Below are 17,178 nucleotides of genomic sequence, written 5' to 3' on the forward strand. Positions count from 1 at the left end.
TAACATATAATTTTGTTTTGTTAATGCGACAAATCAATAACTTCTGCGTGGGGAAGAAATTATTGTAAACCATCCAACAAACAACCACAAAATGGAACGATCAATGAAACAAGTAGCCTATTGAAGTAGGGTAGGCCAACTTTGCTAATTTAAGTAGGCCTACGTGTTAAGTAACGATTCAATAGCAACAATGTTTATTAATCTCTCACACAACGCTTATCAAGAAGCATTTTTTTCGATATCAAAACCCCTGTAGTCTAGACGCAACGCCAACATTGTCCCTACCATAAAAGTTTTTTCGCATTTAGTTTCAAATTCGAGTTTTTCTTCAGCTCAAGACTACATCAAGAGTGTTTTCCCGCCAAAACAAACGTGGTTTTTGCCTCCAAACGGGAGCTGCGCAGAACCGTATTAACCGTATTATTTTGCAGTTAAAAACATAAACGACATCATTTGTTCTGGAGCCATATGTTTGAAAACAGCAGCCAACTATCACGAATATTTTGTTCAACGCAGCCGCAAATCAGTCACGAATGAAAAACCTTCACCAAATACAGACACGGTTGGTAAACGCTTGAACACTAGACATTGGCAAACTGTCAGACATTTTGAAACCGAAACCTACGGAAAAAAATGTTTGCAAATAAGATGCTTTCAATTAAATACCGTGTTTGTAAAAAAAGCTTCTTATTTTCAGACCAGGCACGTTTTTGCGGAAAAGGAAACAAAAGGTTTACTTGTACAAACATAATTTAAGAAAAAAATTCTGATTGTCATTAATCTAATGTCACATTGCTCTGAAAGGTGTTTTCAGTTTACACATTTATCATTTCTTGCCTCCTGGATTTTGAGCATTGAAAACGTGAGCAAAAAAGGACACTTGCCAAAATGATTAATAGATCGTGATTACAAGGCATCGAAACTGCCAGTGGCTTACGGTAACGCGACTTATACGGTCTGGTCGATGAGCATAAATTTCACTTAGCACACTTAAACACGCCTATTGCAAGGTGGTCGCCAAGCAAAGACTAGCAGACCAAAACACAAAATGATAGGTGAAACGTCGACATGCGTATCAACTGCAGGTAACGTCTTGCATAGTTTCATTTGAGAATAAAATCATTGAGCAAGTTCACCAATTTCTGTACTTTAGATTTAACACCTGGTTCTAAAAAAGCTTCTTCGGACAATTCAGATTTATTTGTCAAACATGTGTTCATGTTGGTATTGACCGTACTTGTGATTGTTATGAGCATTGCCTTTGGAGTTCAAATTGAACAGGTATATATTCGTACCTACTTAAATATGGTAGCCTATAAGTTAGTTTTACAGCGTTTACTTAAAAAAAGTTACTTTTTTTGTACAATACTGAAGTTTTGTTTGTAGAATATGAACAGTGTTTATTTGGGAATGTAAATTTTTGTTTATCTTTTAAGAACCTTAAAAAAGAAAAAAATATAAAATATAGCTAAATGTATGCTGCTGTTAAATTTGGATCAACAAATTTTGCAACACATAATTTACATGTAGTCCTAAAATTTTCCCTTTTTTGTAATGTCTCTTTACCATACTTTTAGATACAAACGATGAAAGAGGGATCAAAATCAAATGCAATCGTTGGAGGCAAGTTTGATATTTTTGTGGTTATAGCTGTTAATTTAAGAAGCAATTTTTCTTTTAGATGAACCCAAAGTAACGAAATTTCGGGACTGCAAAGATGCTTTGAGTCAAGGTAACAACGTTTCAGGCCTTTTTGAAATACAACCCAATGCCTTCACATCGCCTTTTCAGGTAACAAAACCAATGGATAAAATGTTCATTATTGGTAAACTTCTTCTTTGCATTTTTGTGAGTGTGTATTCAGTTCAACAGGATTCCCAACGTTAAATGATTCGCCAACTGACTTTAAAAGAAATACACTAATTGTCTTCTATCTGCATCTAAGAACACTTTTCCACTTATTCAAAATGCAAATCTGATGGGAAAAACTTTTTCGCACTGTTTCTATTATCCTAAAAACACTTTCAAAATGTTTAGTTTACCAGGAAAAAGAGTATTTCACAGCTTTATCGACTAAATAAAATAGTCGTGACAGCAAGCTTTTTATACATATAGATGACTCAGCTAGTCCCAACAAAAAGTTATACTCATCTTGCAGCAATCACTGTCACACACCTAAACATATAATCAAGTATAAGACCAAAAGGCGCTTATATGATGTCACACACAGTCCCAATTAAAGTTATGTAGGGAAACAAAATAGGCATAGCATTAATTTAAGCTTTGTAAGGACAGGCCGGGAAAACTCCGGGAACAAAAGACAACTTAAGGACCTTGGCTACACGCACATGACAATTACTGTGAAGCACAATGATATACTAGATTAGATCAGTGTACTAAATCTATATCAGTTATATTTTACTTTTCAAGTAATTGACTTCTCAGAGTCTTCAAAGCATATTTACAAATCGACTCACCAGTAACAATCGTTTACATTTACACGACAAAACACGACTTGCCAGTGCAACCAACGTAGCACCGTGCTTCAAGGAAGTCCGAAACGAAAAGAAGTAAACCATGTTGCATTATCGCACAAAACTGACAGTTCATTGTTACGTCATAGAACGCAATAGTTTCAACACAAGTCGTAGTGAGGAAAAGCGGGAAATAATAGAAATCAGCGTTTACTGGCAATTAAAGATGTAACGTTTCTTTTGTGCTGGCATTTTACTCAAAAAATCGCACACTCGTCTTTTCTGAGAAATGGTAACCTCGGTTTAAATATTCTGGTTTCAATGTTCATTATTTTATTGAAAAAAAAAACACCCATCCTATTCTGACCAAAAATATATGTGGGGGTAAAACCAGGGAGTCGAACCGCTTGTCATACGGGTTCAGGTTCGGTTCGGGTTCACATCGTTTTGTTTTGAAGGGTTCGGGTTCGGTTCAGGTTTTTAAAAATGAATATTGTCGGGTTCGGGTTTTGTTCCGGTTTGGGCAAACTATCCGGTCCGAACCGGTTTGCGGTTTTTAAACCGGTTCAAATTTTCATTCGTTTCAATTTAATTCTACCTATCATCTTCCTGGCCTTATCAAACTCCACAAGATTTTTGACCGTGCACTGTTATTTTTGACACGCCCTATAAGTGTTATCTCGCGTATTCTTCAGTGCGCTGTTTTGAAAAAAAATCACAAAATATAAAACATACTGCATTTTTTACTGGTTCAGTTCCGGTTCGGGTCCAACGCCAAACAAAATATGGGGTTCAACTCCGGTTCGGGTTTTTAGAAAATCGTAATTGGCGGTTCGGGTTCGGTTCGGGTTCGACTCCCTGGGTAAAACATCATAACCTTTCGACAGTTTCTTTTGTCATCGCCAGGTGAAATAAAATCATCAGAAGGAATGTAACTCGGTGCCGCACAAATAAAAAACTGTCGAAACCTTGTGACGTTTTACACCCAGTCACTGGCTGTATCATTTGCTCTTAATATTTGGAACCGTAAATTGTATATCTAACATATCCAATGGCTGTATACTTATGGTGTTTGCTACTGTTCCAGGTGTATTGCGATATGGTGTCAAATGGCGGTGGCTGGACAATGGTTGCGTCCATTCACGAAGATATAGGGAGTAGCGATTCATCCATGAACATGTGGCTGAAACCTACTTCATCCGGTAAGTCGTGAAAATATGTTTCTGGTATTTGTGACAAACTATTTGCTTTTAAAGGTGTAGCACTTCTTAACAATTGGGTCAACCTTAAATCGTTCGGCACTCTAGAAGCGGTTTTGACTGAAGAATATAAAAACAAAGGCTTATACGCACTTAATGTAAGTACAAAAACCATCGACATGGATCCTAAAATATGGAAAGGAAAAATTGACTAACGGAAACAAACCGTCTTAAACAAATGTTTGCATTTATACGAGCCTTGACAGATCACATGCATAAATGTTTGCCAGCGAAAATCTGTCCAGCAACTCCTTGTTCGGATAAGATACTTTGTGCATCTCACGGCAGCTCGAGACTTCGGTTTACGTTTTGTTGTATCAGGGACATAACTTGAAATTGTTAAAAATAAGACAAAATACGGAGTCAAAATAGGGACAATATATTTTTCCAAGACATCGCCCTCCAAAGCAAGGACAAACCTTAGAAAGAAGGACTGTATGGCAACCCTGGTTATAGCCTATAACGTCTAATCAGCAGAGATATAATATAAATAATGCTGATATCAATGACATGATTATATTAGAACATGCTCTTAAAACAGGCTTCTTTCTTCAACCTTCTTTGCACCTAAGTAATTGATGTAACAATTGTAACATTTGAACGAAACCATTTAGTATGCAAATACATTTTTTCAGGCCTCGGATATAATGGTATGGCACATGTCAAAATACGTGCCGTTGTCAGCAATTTCGAGTGGTGCCCGTCTTAAATATCACACATCAAACGGCTTTCTTCAGAAATACGGATCAAATCTTCACACTTTATTTGGGCAGTACTTTCCTTTGACTCGGAGCATGGTTCAAAGTAAGCACTGCCACTTACTCACTTTTTTCTGATTCTGTTAGTTAATGCCTTTTTCAGATGTGGCGGGGAACTTGATAGGCTGTGCACAGAATGGACAATGGCGCGACGTGTGGATGGACCGGTGGGACCAGGTTGGCCCAGTTAATCCAGTACCAATAAACCATAGTGACAAGGTGGGTAGATAAACTGTAGTGACAAGGCAATTAGAGTACTAAAATAACATTAACTTTATATAATACAGATTACCATTACATTTGATTCTCAAACGAAGATAGAAATAAACCAGACAGGAACTTACAGGTAGGTGACTCAATTTGAACTCGATTTGCATTTAGAGCCAGGCCTATCCGCGTAAGTTAGTAACAAAACTGTGACGACCTATTTTTGTTGTTGCAATGTGTTGCAGTGTCACAGAGCCATAAGTTAAGTAGCAAGGATTCCATGGGTATCTTCGCTATTCAAGTAACTAGGTTTTCTTTGTTATTCAGATACTTTTTCCTAACTTGTGATATACGTAACTTATAATGAAAGGTGGAAATTGTTGCAACAGTGGCAATAGAACAGGGAATGATTCCCAGAATCAACTTACCAGTTTCTTTTTTTTTGTTATATTTATTGTAGTATTTCGGAAGGCATGACCGTAGAAGCGGCGACACAAAAAACTGCAAATGTTTCCACCACCCTGGTATGGCTTCCGATGCCATCAACCGTTCGTAAACTTCTCCAAATCAGGGTAAAGTTTATTATACTCGCGTGGTATCACACAATTATTAAACATTTACTACTTGAAGATACTATATATACGAACTTTAAAAGTAATTTCATGAGTTAAAACTGCACTGATGATATTCATGATTCATCAATGTCAAATGTTTACAAAACAACATTCACAATACAATTTATATATGATCCCCATGGGGATGCTGCAGCAGTTTTGTGTTTCATTAAGCTTTTTTACTTGTGTAATTTTCGAGAGCAACTTCTCTTCTACATAGGCTATTATCTCCTTAGATTGATTTGGCTTATATCGGCTCAAACCCTGCTTACCAACACGGTTCATTCTACACTGGAGTATATGAGAAGGACTATATGGGAAAGCTTGGAGCGCTGTGCACCGGTCCTTACTGTAATGTAATTTATGTTATTACACATGCCACGGTAAGTAAACTTCTGATGTTTTTCAAAACCATCTATATGTGTGTATTTGTACCATTTGCACGACCATATCTCCAGCAAAAACGTGTACACATGGAATTCATAAAACGAAACCAAACAATTCTGGTTTGGTATGTCACTTTTTGTGTGATATTATGCTCAATACTTGTCCTGCAGCATTGGGGAAAGTTAACCACCAGAGATCGACAACAAACAACAATCTCAAGATCGCAAAATGACACAGCGATTATAGCCGACATAACAAACATGAACTCAGCTACATTGGTTGGATACACAGTATTTCAACGGTAATTTAGAAAAGCCAATCACTTCTATTCTGATCTTAATGAATTGTTTTCTTTTAGAGAATACTATACAAACCCATCCATCTACTATTGGAATCGGGTATTCCTGACCGATATACTTCCTTGCTTTGGTAAGTGTTTGCTGCTTTAATAGATAAAGATTTTCACATCTTTAAACGTATTTGTTCAGACAACGTTCATATCAGCAAAGTGAACAACCTTCCCAGTCTGTCGGTCCCTGCTTCATTTAACATCGGAGAAACGGGATCCAAGAAATCGTATAAGACTACTGGACACATAAACTTCAGGAAATATGATAACGCTGGTTACCCATATCCCATATGTCCTGCAATAAGGTAAAGTTGGGTTGAGTTCAAGTTGCACAATTCACGGTTTTTAAACAATAAACAACAAGTCAAACAGTAATAAAACAACTTTGCACACACAAAAAATTTGCAAAACTATTATGACAAATGTGCTCTTTCCCCTTACTAGTCGAATTCTCAGCCTAATCATTTATTAAATATGAGGTAGCTAGTACAGTAAGTCTCTGGCCAAACCGTATAAGTTAGTCAACTAACCAGTTCTGGTATTAAGAGCTCTGGACCGAAAACCTGTGCAGTTGCGTTTCACTTCCGGATTGGCGCTTATTTGTATCAAATATAGAAAAACAAAAGCTTTTTATCAATTTAAGTAGCACTTTTTTCAGTTTCTAAGCAACGATGTGTATAATTCATTTTTTAAACGTTGGTATTCATGGGTCACCTTTTTTTTTTTTTTTTTTTTCACGGGTATCGACACAGCGGGTTGCACCGCTCCTCGTATGGCCTGTTGTTAATTAATTTTAAGTGTGCCGCACGCGATTAAGTTAAGAAAACTTATGATGTGACTATTTCAGTTCAAAATACGGCGCTTTACCGCCCTCTACTGGTGAGAAAGGAAATGCTTCATCGTTTTCATACATTTTCGAACAAAGCTGCGACAATTCTGGTCAGTTTTGATTTGTATTGATATTGGCAACTTTCCGCTATGCTTTTTTTGCATTTTTGCTTTGATCATAATTTAGTTTACTTGCTATCGTTATGAATATTAGGTCGACTCAAATAGGGTTTTCACAGCATATTCTTGACCAAAAAATGCTTAAAAGTATGGTGCTTTTTTAAATATTTCATTTAGTTATCTAACACTTGTCATATTGTTGTTAATAAATCTGATTATAGGCTATATTTATGAGAAATTTGCTGTTTTTTTAAATACAGGAGTGTCTGCGAATACCAACGGCCTTTCCAACTGGAGTGAATTTTTAACATCAACTATGTTGCTCTTTTATCGCTAAAAGTTTAGTTAAATTCAAAAAGACCTTTGTCAAAATTTTAATGTTTTATGACGCACATATTCATTTCATTCTCATTTGAAAACCTAATCTTTTATAAGTTGAACAGATTAGTGCGCTTTATTGCACTATATTGATGTGTCCTATCAAGCCTTTATTGTCAATTTTACTTCTATATTTGCCACAAACTCATCTTCCGCACACACTATAGATTACATGACCATTGTTTCTTCTTTAAACAGTTAACTTCGAATAAACATCATTTTATTCTCGATGAACGTAGGCTATGATTTATTATTGGTGAGTCTCATTCGGCACAAAGAGCGGTAAAAACTTATACAACTTTCCTGCATTGTTTTCTGTGGGTAGGACAAATTTGAAAACGCATTGTGGATGGCAGTAGGAAATTCAAAGTAATTTGCAGAACACAAATTCAAAAAAAGTTAATTACGGAAAGTTAAATTAGAATATTGGTGTTGCCCATTATGATAGTGTGTTCATTGCATCAAAATTTACATACTATTGGAGGAAAAAAACACCAAGACGGAAACGGTTTTTGTATGACGTAAATCGAGCTCCAGACGTCAGCATTTAAATAGGTAATTGGTTTCGAAAGATAACCATGTTACACTCAAGAAAACACTGTTAGGTGTTTCCTACCTAATGAGCAGGAATCAGCACTTCTCTTTCGCACGTACTCAAATACAGTTTACCATTATTCAAATAGAACAAGCAAAAGCGAAAGATGACGAGAAAAAAGTGAGAGTGTTTTTGCATGGGCGAACAAGTTATTCAAGTAAAGCAAGTTTGCCACTAAATATGATGCAAACCCATAATGCTTTAAAAACATCGTAAACCTAAAGCAAGATTGCAAAAGTTGCAGCCACGAACTATCAACGAAATGATTGAAGTTGTGACGCTAGTTGGCTCCGTTGACATATAATTACAAAAAGGAGTTTTGATGACGCAGCCTAAATTTCCGGCGGAAACGACATTCAAATGCGTGTCATGATTCCATGGATAATGCTTACTAAGTCCAAATATCGTTCATTATGATACTAAGTACCGTATTTATTAAAACATGTGAATAACCTTTGACCGAATGATGATCGTTTTTTATATTTAACGCATGTCAAGATATTTATATCTAACGCATGTCAGAAATTTAGGTTGGTAAGATCATGTTTATGCAGCGCAATAGTAGTAGAAAAAGGGCACAACTTTGGAAGAATAACTCTTCGTGACTGACACGCAACAAAGCTGCCACGAATTGAAGTCGTCCCCAAGCTGACAGTCGAGACATCCGTGTAGGTTGGGTAGTTTCCTCACAGATTAAGGCGAGTAGCACGTTCAACACAATTTGTTTATGTTGAGGGTTTTGTCGAGGGAAATTATTGAAGCACTAAAAGATGGATGAAAACACCAAAGCCCAACAAGGTACAGGTACCTTTTTTTTTTTTTTTTTTTTTTTTTTTTTCACGGGGTTCGAACCCAGGACTCTCCCGGGGACGAATCCCGATCAGTGTTTTTTTATGCCTGTATATGGGTCATTACACCCTTTGATTAGACATTACAATTGATTAAATACTTTACATAAATTTATATTTGTTATTCCCAGCACGTAGGCCAGGAAAGAACAGTTCACGAGATTCAGTCGTTTTTGCACCACTTCTGGTCATCTTACTGCTGACAGTTCTGGTGGTTGCCATTAGCGTTGGATTTGGAATTCAAATGGTATTTAAAGATGTATACATATTGAAACTGCTTTATTGAGCACTAGCGGATAACTACCAGCATAAAGTAAATTTGTGTCCAAATTGGCAATTTCTAACTTATATATTTAGAAGCTACTAAATTCGTTGGCATTTTCAACTAAGCTTACCAATTATATGTCTAAATGAAGTCCAAAACACTAAAGAAACCTGTAAAATATAATATACAGACCCAAATAGAAACAAATACTTAAAATGTTCGCGCAAGAAATGTTTACAGGACTAAACAAAATAACACATAACTCGTAAGCTTTTTATGTGCACTGATAGATGAAGACATCAACAGCGGATTCAGTGAAACAGGCAAGTGTTCAAGGTAATGCTGCAGCATCTACATGTAGATCACATTATGTTGGTGCTTAAATGTTAAGATTCTGTTTTCTTTGAAGATCATCAGTCCGGTTCTTGCTCAAAGCCAACATTCAAAGATTGCAAAGACGCTTTACGTCAAGGCTACAACATATCAGGCCTCGTCACCATAAAACCCAATGACTACACATCCGCTTTTCAGGTTCCTTTTTTTCTTAATAATCCTGTAGCGTGCGTATTTTCAAGTCATTCGTTCGTTAAATTTTGCTTTCAGGTATATTGTGACATGTCGTCCGGCGGGGGTGGCTGGACGTTGGTGGCGTCGATTCATGAAGACAGTATAATATCTCACTGCAATGACGGAGACAAGTGGTCAAGAACCTCACCGGAGGCAACTAGTTAGTTTAGCTTTTACAATATTGTAGAAAAACAAACTAATGTTCTTATTTTTCTACAGTGTATGAAAACTGGTTAAACCTCCTATCATTTGGCAAACCGGAAGATGTAACTGGGGATGATTATAAAAGCAAAGCCTTGTACGCTCTTAACGTAGGTTAAAGTATTTTTTGTTGCGTATTCGGTCCTTGCAATTAAATAAATGTAGTTTTTCATAAAAAATGGATTTTTTTCAGGCTTCCGACATAATGATATGGCATGTGCCTAATGATCTGGGACTATCATCAATTTCAAACGGTGCATTCTTCAAATATCACACAACAAACGGGTTTCTTCAGAAATATGGATCGAATCTCCATACTTTGTTTACGCAATACTTTCCTATGTCACGATTTAGCCCTCAACGTCAGTATATTTTTTTACTAATCCTTGTCTTCCTTTTGGTCAATATATCTTTTTGTTTAGATATAACTGAGAAAGCGATTGGTTGTGTGCATGCAAATGATTGGGCATATTATCTATGGCAGTCCTGGGAGCGACGTAACCCTATCAAACCAGTCCAAATTGATAAACTCGATAAGGTGTGTAACTTTATCATGAGCTACCTATTTATACTTACAATCTTAATCCTTGCAGATGACTCTCCATTTTAACGGAGAAAATGCGATCAGCATCAATCAAACAGGAAATTACAGGTTGGTGGCAAGTATTTGATTTATCATACTTTATGGCGTGTTAGGGTCCTCGCGGTATTACTGTATACGTTGATTGGTGTTACTCGTATTGTTTTCTTAGTATTTCGGAAGAACAACAGATCGAAGTGTCAACCGAGATAACAGGGACAGATGCAACCACTCTAGTTTGGATCCCATTGCCCAAAAGTGCAGAAGATTTCAGTGTTAAGGTCAGTCCCACATCCTTCCTTGACAGCTAATTTGGGCCACCTTCCATCTAAGACAAATGGAGAAGAAAGTTCTAACCCCAGTCGTGTTTACTCGCACGGCGCCAATCTCACTTTCTTGTGAGTTCCCGTCACATAACTCTTTATAATACGGTGTAGCAGCGCGTTCAGTCATCATCCACCAATTGTGCTCACCACTGTTTTGCACTCCATAACGTTTTAATTTTGCGCAGCTATTTCCGGCTTGGTGATTGTTTTAGTGCAATTGTGTCACTATGCCGTCTTTTAACAAGCAAAATAAACTCAACTCGACTCAACTCAAGTATTATCAAACATTGGCCTGCTTGAGGTACTTGACTTAGGACCAAGCTACAAGTTCATACTTTCATTTATGTTTGCTGATTCTTTTGTGTTGGCTGCAATTGGAAGTTAGTTAAACATCAATGAGCATGTAATTCCTTGTAAATACGTTACATTTGGAATTAACTAGTCCTAGAGTGTATCTAAGGTTTCCGTTGAGTTTTTGCTAACTGGTTTCGCATCAGGTTGATTGGGGAACGTTTGGTGAAAACGCAGAATATTGGACTAGTTCAACCTCATACCAAGAGTATTCCGTAAGTTTCGGGGCTCAGTGTGCTGGAGCATTTTGCAAGGTTCTTTCTGCTGTCACCAATTCTAGAGTAAGTATAGGTATCTAGTTTTCATAAAGAGATACTGCATTGCCACCAGTTGCACTGATGAGCATTTAGAGGTTAAATTATAGTGCAATGTCTCCCACGTATTTGAATTTCATTAATGGAATTGATGGTAGACATAGTCTAAACCACTGTGCCCCTGCCTTAATGCTGGGCAAAAGGTTTTTATATAACACAATTTGATAATATAATTGTGATAACCGAATCAAGATAAACATCACATAAAATAACACTAACGAATTTCATTTTTGCTCACATCTTTTTTGTGATGTAGAAGTGGGGAATCACCTCTTCGTCTTCTCCCCAGTCAATAAACTTTTACCGACGAAATAACCGAACAAATATTGAACTTCAAATCAAGAACAGAGATCAAGCAACAATGGTTGAATATTCAGTTTTTCACAGGTAATCCATACTTGATTTGTATTAAAGTTATTCAATCACTTGCTTCAACTATTCTTTTCAAGAAAATACAATGTGTCCCTGGACATCTACGATTGGGATGATGTTGTAAAAAATGTGGTATTCTGCATACGTAAGCGTTCGGTGCCAATGCACAATCGAAAAGCAATCTTAATTTAAACCTTGTAAATTAGGTTCCACACCGAGTAAAGAATATGAAGGCCTTCCGACAAGTTTGTCTGTTCCTGCTACTTTTATCAAAGGGAACATGAATGACTTTCCATCAGAAGTTACTCCTGGTTTCATCGAGTTCAGGAAATACAGCCCTTACGGATATCCTTTTCCAATATGTCCTGGAGTCAAGTAAAGTTGCATGAATTCAAAATAATGTCACAGCGGATCTCAAAAGATCTGTATTCCGAGGGGGCACTGATGTAGTGTCATTAGAAATATCTAACGACATGAAACCAATATTTGACTGTGGGGTAACTCCTTTTCTTTTAAAGTTAGATTTATCATGAGTGGATGTGCTATCGCATTCTTTATTTAATTGACTATTTCCCACTCGGTATTAGTGTCTATATTGAGGCCAATCCGAGTACCGGTACTTTATACTTAATTCGGCTTGCTGAATTTGTTACCAAACAACTAACAAACTTCAACGATTTGGAAACTAAAGCTGGTTTACCGTTACCCATTCTTATGATTCCAAATTACACCATATCGGGCACTGTCAGTGTTAAGGCAGGCAGATTCTTTCAATGATTTAAGATTTGTACCGTTTGTCTGTTTTTGTTTTTTAAAAATAATAGCTATCCTGATAGATACTGGATTTTTTAACGAATAGGGGGCCACCGGTCCTAATGGATTACTAAAGGAGGGCACGATCTATAAAAGGTTGAGAACCACTGTGATAGTATATGTCACAGGTACGAAAACAATATCAACGAAATCGATGTTAACACAATTATTGGTGAATCTCTTTAGGTTGGAAGGAAATGCTGACCCAACTTTGTATTGCCTTGGCGGGATATCAAAAGATTCAACGTTTTCGCCACACTGGGGCTGTGGAGATTTCTCTGGTAATAAATAATACTTGACTTGGTTTAGTGTAAAATTCAAAAACCAAAACAATGCTTTTTGTGCTTAGTATCAAGTAACATTTAATTTACAAATTGTCGGCAAGATTGTGTGCCTAATTTTTTGCAAACAAAAATCTTAATTCAATGTTAGACATTTTTATCTTAACAGAACATTGTATTTTTCAAGTCAAATGCAGTTCTAGTTATCCCTTAAAAAACGTTTTACACTAACAGTTTATATATTTTGTTTTGGCAGATTGGGGCGATCTTGACGCACACAAAGTAAAGCGGGCCAACTCTACTTCTGGCGTTGAAGTGACCGACTTGACCTCAACGATTTTGCTTTTTTATCGTTAAACGTTTGTCATGTTTCCCTATTGTGTATACTTGTTTGGGAACTAAGTTTTTTTGCCAGAACTCAATTAATCTTCAAAATTAGATTTGGTCGTTGTAGACAACACTCCTGTTGTTTAATATAACATGCTAAAGAGCGATCAAAAGCAATCGTTTTTACAAATTTGTGATTGCTGCCAGTGTAGTTATACCTCTTAAAATCTTTTAATGGGAATTATGCGCACAGGTGGTCGGCGTGCTTCATTTTAGAACATAGAATAAAACTTGTATGTTTGTAGACACGATTTGTGGAACAATATTACATGTTTGTTGCATTTCCCTGAGCAATCTTACATTGGTAACGCCGCTCTTTGCAGAACGTATATTTTTTTTGTATGTAATATATAGGTTGAGTGTAATTATACAGACAAACAAATTTCTCTTTCCCCTGACTTAATTTGTTTGGTTAAAAACCACACAATGTGGCTATTTTGTCACGCATAATCCCTTCCTTTGATTTTGCTGCTGGTGAACACAGAAGCCATAATACGAATGAAAGACTTCTTTAAGATCTGGACATTTATCTACTTATTTGTGTCCATTTATTGGATAGTAGGCCCTATAATATAGGGCCTATATATAATTAAACATCACATGTATTCACTACATGTAAGGTACAAGTGCGATTGACAATACTACGGCAACATACCAAGTAGAAGGACTGGAGCAACCTTTTTTTTTTTTTTTTTTAAAGTCTTTAAAACGTTTGAGCAAGGGACATGTTCATTTTAGAACATTAAGAGCACTAAATTGATTTGGAATAGAACATTTGCAGCACCGTAAAACATTCAACAAATGTCAATAGAAAACAGATTGTTTGCAGTATAGAAAATATCAGTTACCTACTGCAAATCACTTTGAGCAGATTTGCAATTCGAACACGTTGTTGATTTTATAAAGATTTTGTTGAAAATTCATTTAATATATAAAGGGAAAACAATCATTGCAATTTCCGAAATTCTACACTTTTTGTACAACTTTAAAACTTATTTCAAATCAGCAGCAATTTCTTTACATCGTATAAAATTTCAAAGTTTAGAGAAGTAAAACAGATTTGACTACGTTTTAATGAGTGAAAAAAACACACACATATGGTATAATTGAATCACGTATCAGGTCATTCAAGTACATTATACAATTTAATGGATTCTTGTTCGTTTGGAAATAGCTAACAAAATAAATTATTTAACAGGAAGCGACAAAACACAACGTATTGTTTGGAAACGCCAGCAGCATATGGCTCTTCGGTATAAATCTATTAATTACGAAACGTCATGTTCGTACATCAAACGCAATCGCGCATATTCATTGCGAAGCTATGAAATTGAAATAATCAGCCATGGTTCAATTTTTCATAGCTTTTCTATGCGTTATGTTTTGTTTTGTCGTTTGCAACTAATAATTTATTCTGTGATTTGTACAAAGAAACACCTGATCTGTATAATGGTTCAATAAACCTGAATGTACTGAAACTCCATAAAATGCGTCCAACACTTGGGGGTTTGCTGGACTCTTGGTTCGAGAAAAGTTCGGGCTTAAGTTTAAATACAACGGGCTTGATTCAGGCTCCACTTGACACTCGGCCACATGCGTGCCGTAATATAATCGTGGTATATTAACTTAGAGCATTGGTTCTCAAACTGTTTGTCATAACGGTGCCTTCGCATTTTTCTCGAGCACTCGCGATCTAAGCAAAAAGATATCAATGAAACTGAAAATACCATAGCAAAATAGACTGTGGAGTTAACCACTAAAATTAATTTGTCTGTTTCAAAAGTGTTCCTACAACAACATGTAGGGTGAATTTAGTTCTGTTTCGTAAGATTACCTCGCGTAGGAATGTTTCGAAAACAATTTATTACGTCACAAACAGGACTTAAACAATAATAAAATTTTGCGCGAACAATCATTTCTGTTTGTCACTTCAAAATAAAGCAAAGGACCACTTCTTGTTGCGGGGAACTTTTTTGTCAAAATTGCTTTTACAGTCACAGAATCTGATATTACGTAAAATTGTAAAAATACTTCAAGCCCTTCGCAGTCCCTCTGAAATCGCTTGACGAACCCCTTAGGCAGTGGTCGGCAACCGCCGGTCCGCGGCCTGGTAGCGGTCCGCGAGGAGTTCGTTACCGGTCCGTATAATTTTTTCAGGTAAAATGCTACAAAACATTTTGCCTATGTATCCAGGGGAAGATAAACTAATTTAAGCGTTTTCATTGCTAAATGTTTGTAGTTTTTTAAGGCCGGTCCGCGATAAAATTTCACTTTCAAAACCGGTCCGCAGTGCAAAAAAGGTTGCCGACCCCTGCCCTAAGGGACCGCGAACCCCAGTTTCGAACCGCTGTTAGAGCTTTACATATTAATTGAAATCTGGTTCCTACTTATATTTTCGTATATGGGCCAAGTTCGAAACCCAGTTTTAGATCTGCTTACAACTCTTTTTAAATCACTTGATGCACAGGGGTATGTGTGTATGTAAACGTAAAGTTTATGCCATAATCTGCTTACATAACAAAATGAGAGCAGTTCTTGCCGTATATTAACACTGATAGCTACAATTTCGGGAGATCGGACAAAAAACATTTAAGGCAACTTTTTGTGGCGAACAGTATTTGGGAAATACGAAATCTTAAGAGATGAGCTTGAAACTTTATCGTGTAATTATTATGTCCTGCACTCCCTATACCTTTTACCCCCATTAATCCGAACCCCGTTAATCCGGATCTTCGCCTACTTAACGAATCGATACGGTTTTGGGGGGTTATATTATCCGAAACTTTGCCCAATCCACATAAAATTCTGTTGGTAACTTGTTACACTATATTGTTTCCCATTATTTATTACATTATAACTTATTACGTACATAGACACTCGGTTAAATCAGGTCATTATTTGCGCGCGAAAAACGTAACAAATGATTTTGAACAAATCAATATCAACATGCGTTAAATTGTATCTAAATTTTGTGTTTTTTAATGGTATTTTTTACTGGGTCGGTACTGATTCGATTAAAAGTGATATGCACTGATCACCCAGCTTATCGGATCAACCAGATCTAAGCCAATTTTTGGGCCTCCGAAATAGCCGTTTTCTGTATGTGTTACTTTTACGTTTTTTGATTTTGTCACCATTGTATGACGTCATAACATATTTCTATGCCGTTTCGCTGTAACGAATTCTCGAGGAGACGTGGGCCCACGCGACTGAGAAGTCCGCAGATGGAGTTGGTGTTGAGCGGTGGTTCTGTCGCGACTGTATGCGCTGCTTTTGTCGTTTTACTCTTTTATCTTTTTAAATACAAGTTTAATTTGGGTACTGACAGCCCGTTATTACAGCAGAACCGAAAAAAGGCGCAACATCACCAAAAAATGATCTAACTTACTTCTTTTTGTGTTTATTTGTCATTTTTTATTTTATTAAACCCAACACATGTATCCATCGAATGAATGATACAACTCTGATGGATATGAAAAAGCACTTAAATTAAGGACTGTGTAACTTTTGTTTATTTCATAATCGTTAAACTTTTGAGCTAGGGACATGTTCATTTTCCACCATTGAGATGACTAAGTCAATTTGGAACAAAACAATTGCAACACTATAAAACTTTTAACAAAAACACGGAACAAATGTCAATAGAAATACATATTGTTTGTACAAATGAACATCACAATGTTATGTTGATTATTTCGATGCATCCATATCGGATAAGACGGTGGTTATCTTTACATCCTTTTCCCAAGCATTGTAAATAATTCTGAGTCTACCTCGATTTTCAACTCCCACAGCTGCATCACCTTTGTAAGCAGATTCAGACAGAACCACTACTTTCGTAGTTTGTGTGCTTGACAACAGTTTGAAGGGAAACAACCTTGTGCCGTAATCAGGGAAAGAACAT

At 36.5% G+C, this 17,178-nt stretch overlaps 3 protein-coding genes across 3 annotated transcripts; all 3 read left to right on the plus strand.

Annotated features, from left to right (window-relative positions):
• The first annotated feature begins 4,376 nt into the window (after nt 1-4,376).
• On the plus strand, nt 4,377-7,602 carry LOC145233184 (uncharacterized). Its single transcript, XM_080097860.1, has 9 exons — nt 4,377-4,710; nt 4,779-4,837; nt 5,159-5,270; nt 5,549-5,695; nt 5,870-6,000; nt 6,058-6,128; nt 6,188-6,353; nt 6,896-6,987; nt 7,257-7,602. Exons 1-9 carry the CDS (start codon nt 4,582-4,584, stop codon nt 7,331-7,333), a joined length of 984 nt encoding a protein of 327 aa, XP_079953986.1. The 5' UTR covers nt 4,377-4,581; the 3' UTR covers nt 7,334-7,602.
• Nucleotides 7,603-10,055: 2,453 nt separating this feature from the next.
• On the plus strand, nt 10,056-10,796 carry LOC145234224 (uncharacterized). Its single transcript, XM_080098979.1, has 4 exons — nt 10,056-10,212; nt 10,273-10,388; nt 10,444-10,502; nt 10,603-10,796. Exons 1-4 carry the CDS (start codon nt 10,056-10,058, stop codon nt 10,739-10,741), a joined length of 471 nt encoding a protein of 156 aa, XP_079955105.1. The 3' UTR covers nt 10,742-10,796.
• Nucleotides 10,797-11,720: 924 nt separating this feature from the next.
• Nucleotides 11,721-13,481, plus strand: LOC145234225 (uncharacterized; the record flags this gene model as incomplete). Its single annotated transcript, XM_080098980.1, has 4 exons — nt 11,721-11,808; nt 12,000-12,168; nt 12,793-12,887; nt 13,144-13,481. Coding segments are annotated over 4 exons (453 nt in total), but the record flags the coding sequence as incomplete, so codon positions are not given.
• Nucleotides 13,482-17,178: the final 3,697 nt, after the last annotated feature.

This window comes from Phallusia mammillata, chromosome 6 (assembly GCF_965637545.1).
Source record: "Phallusia mammillata chromosome 6, kaPhaMamm4.hap1.1, whole genome shotgun sequence".
NCBI classification, from domain to species: domain Eukaryota; kingdom Metazoa; phylum Chordata; class Ascidiacea; order Phlebobranchia; family Ascidiidae; genus Phallusia; species Phallusia mammillata.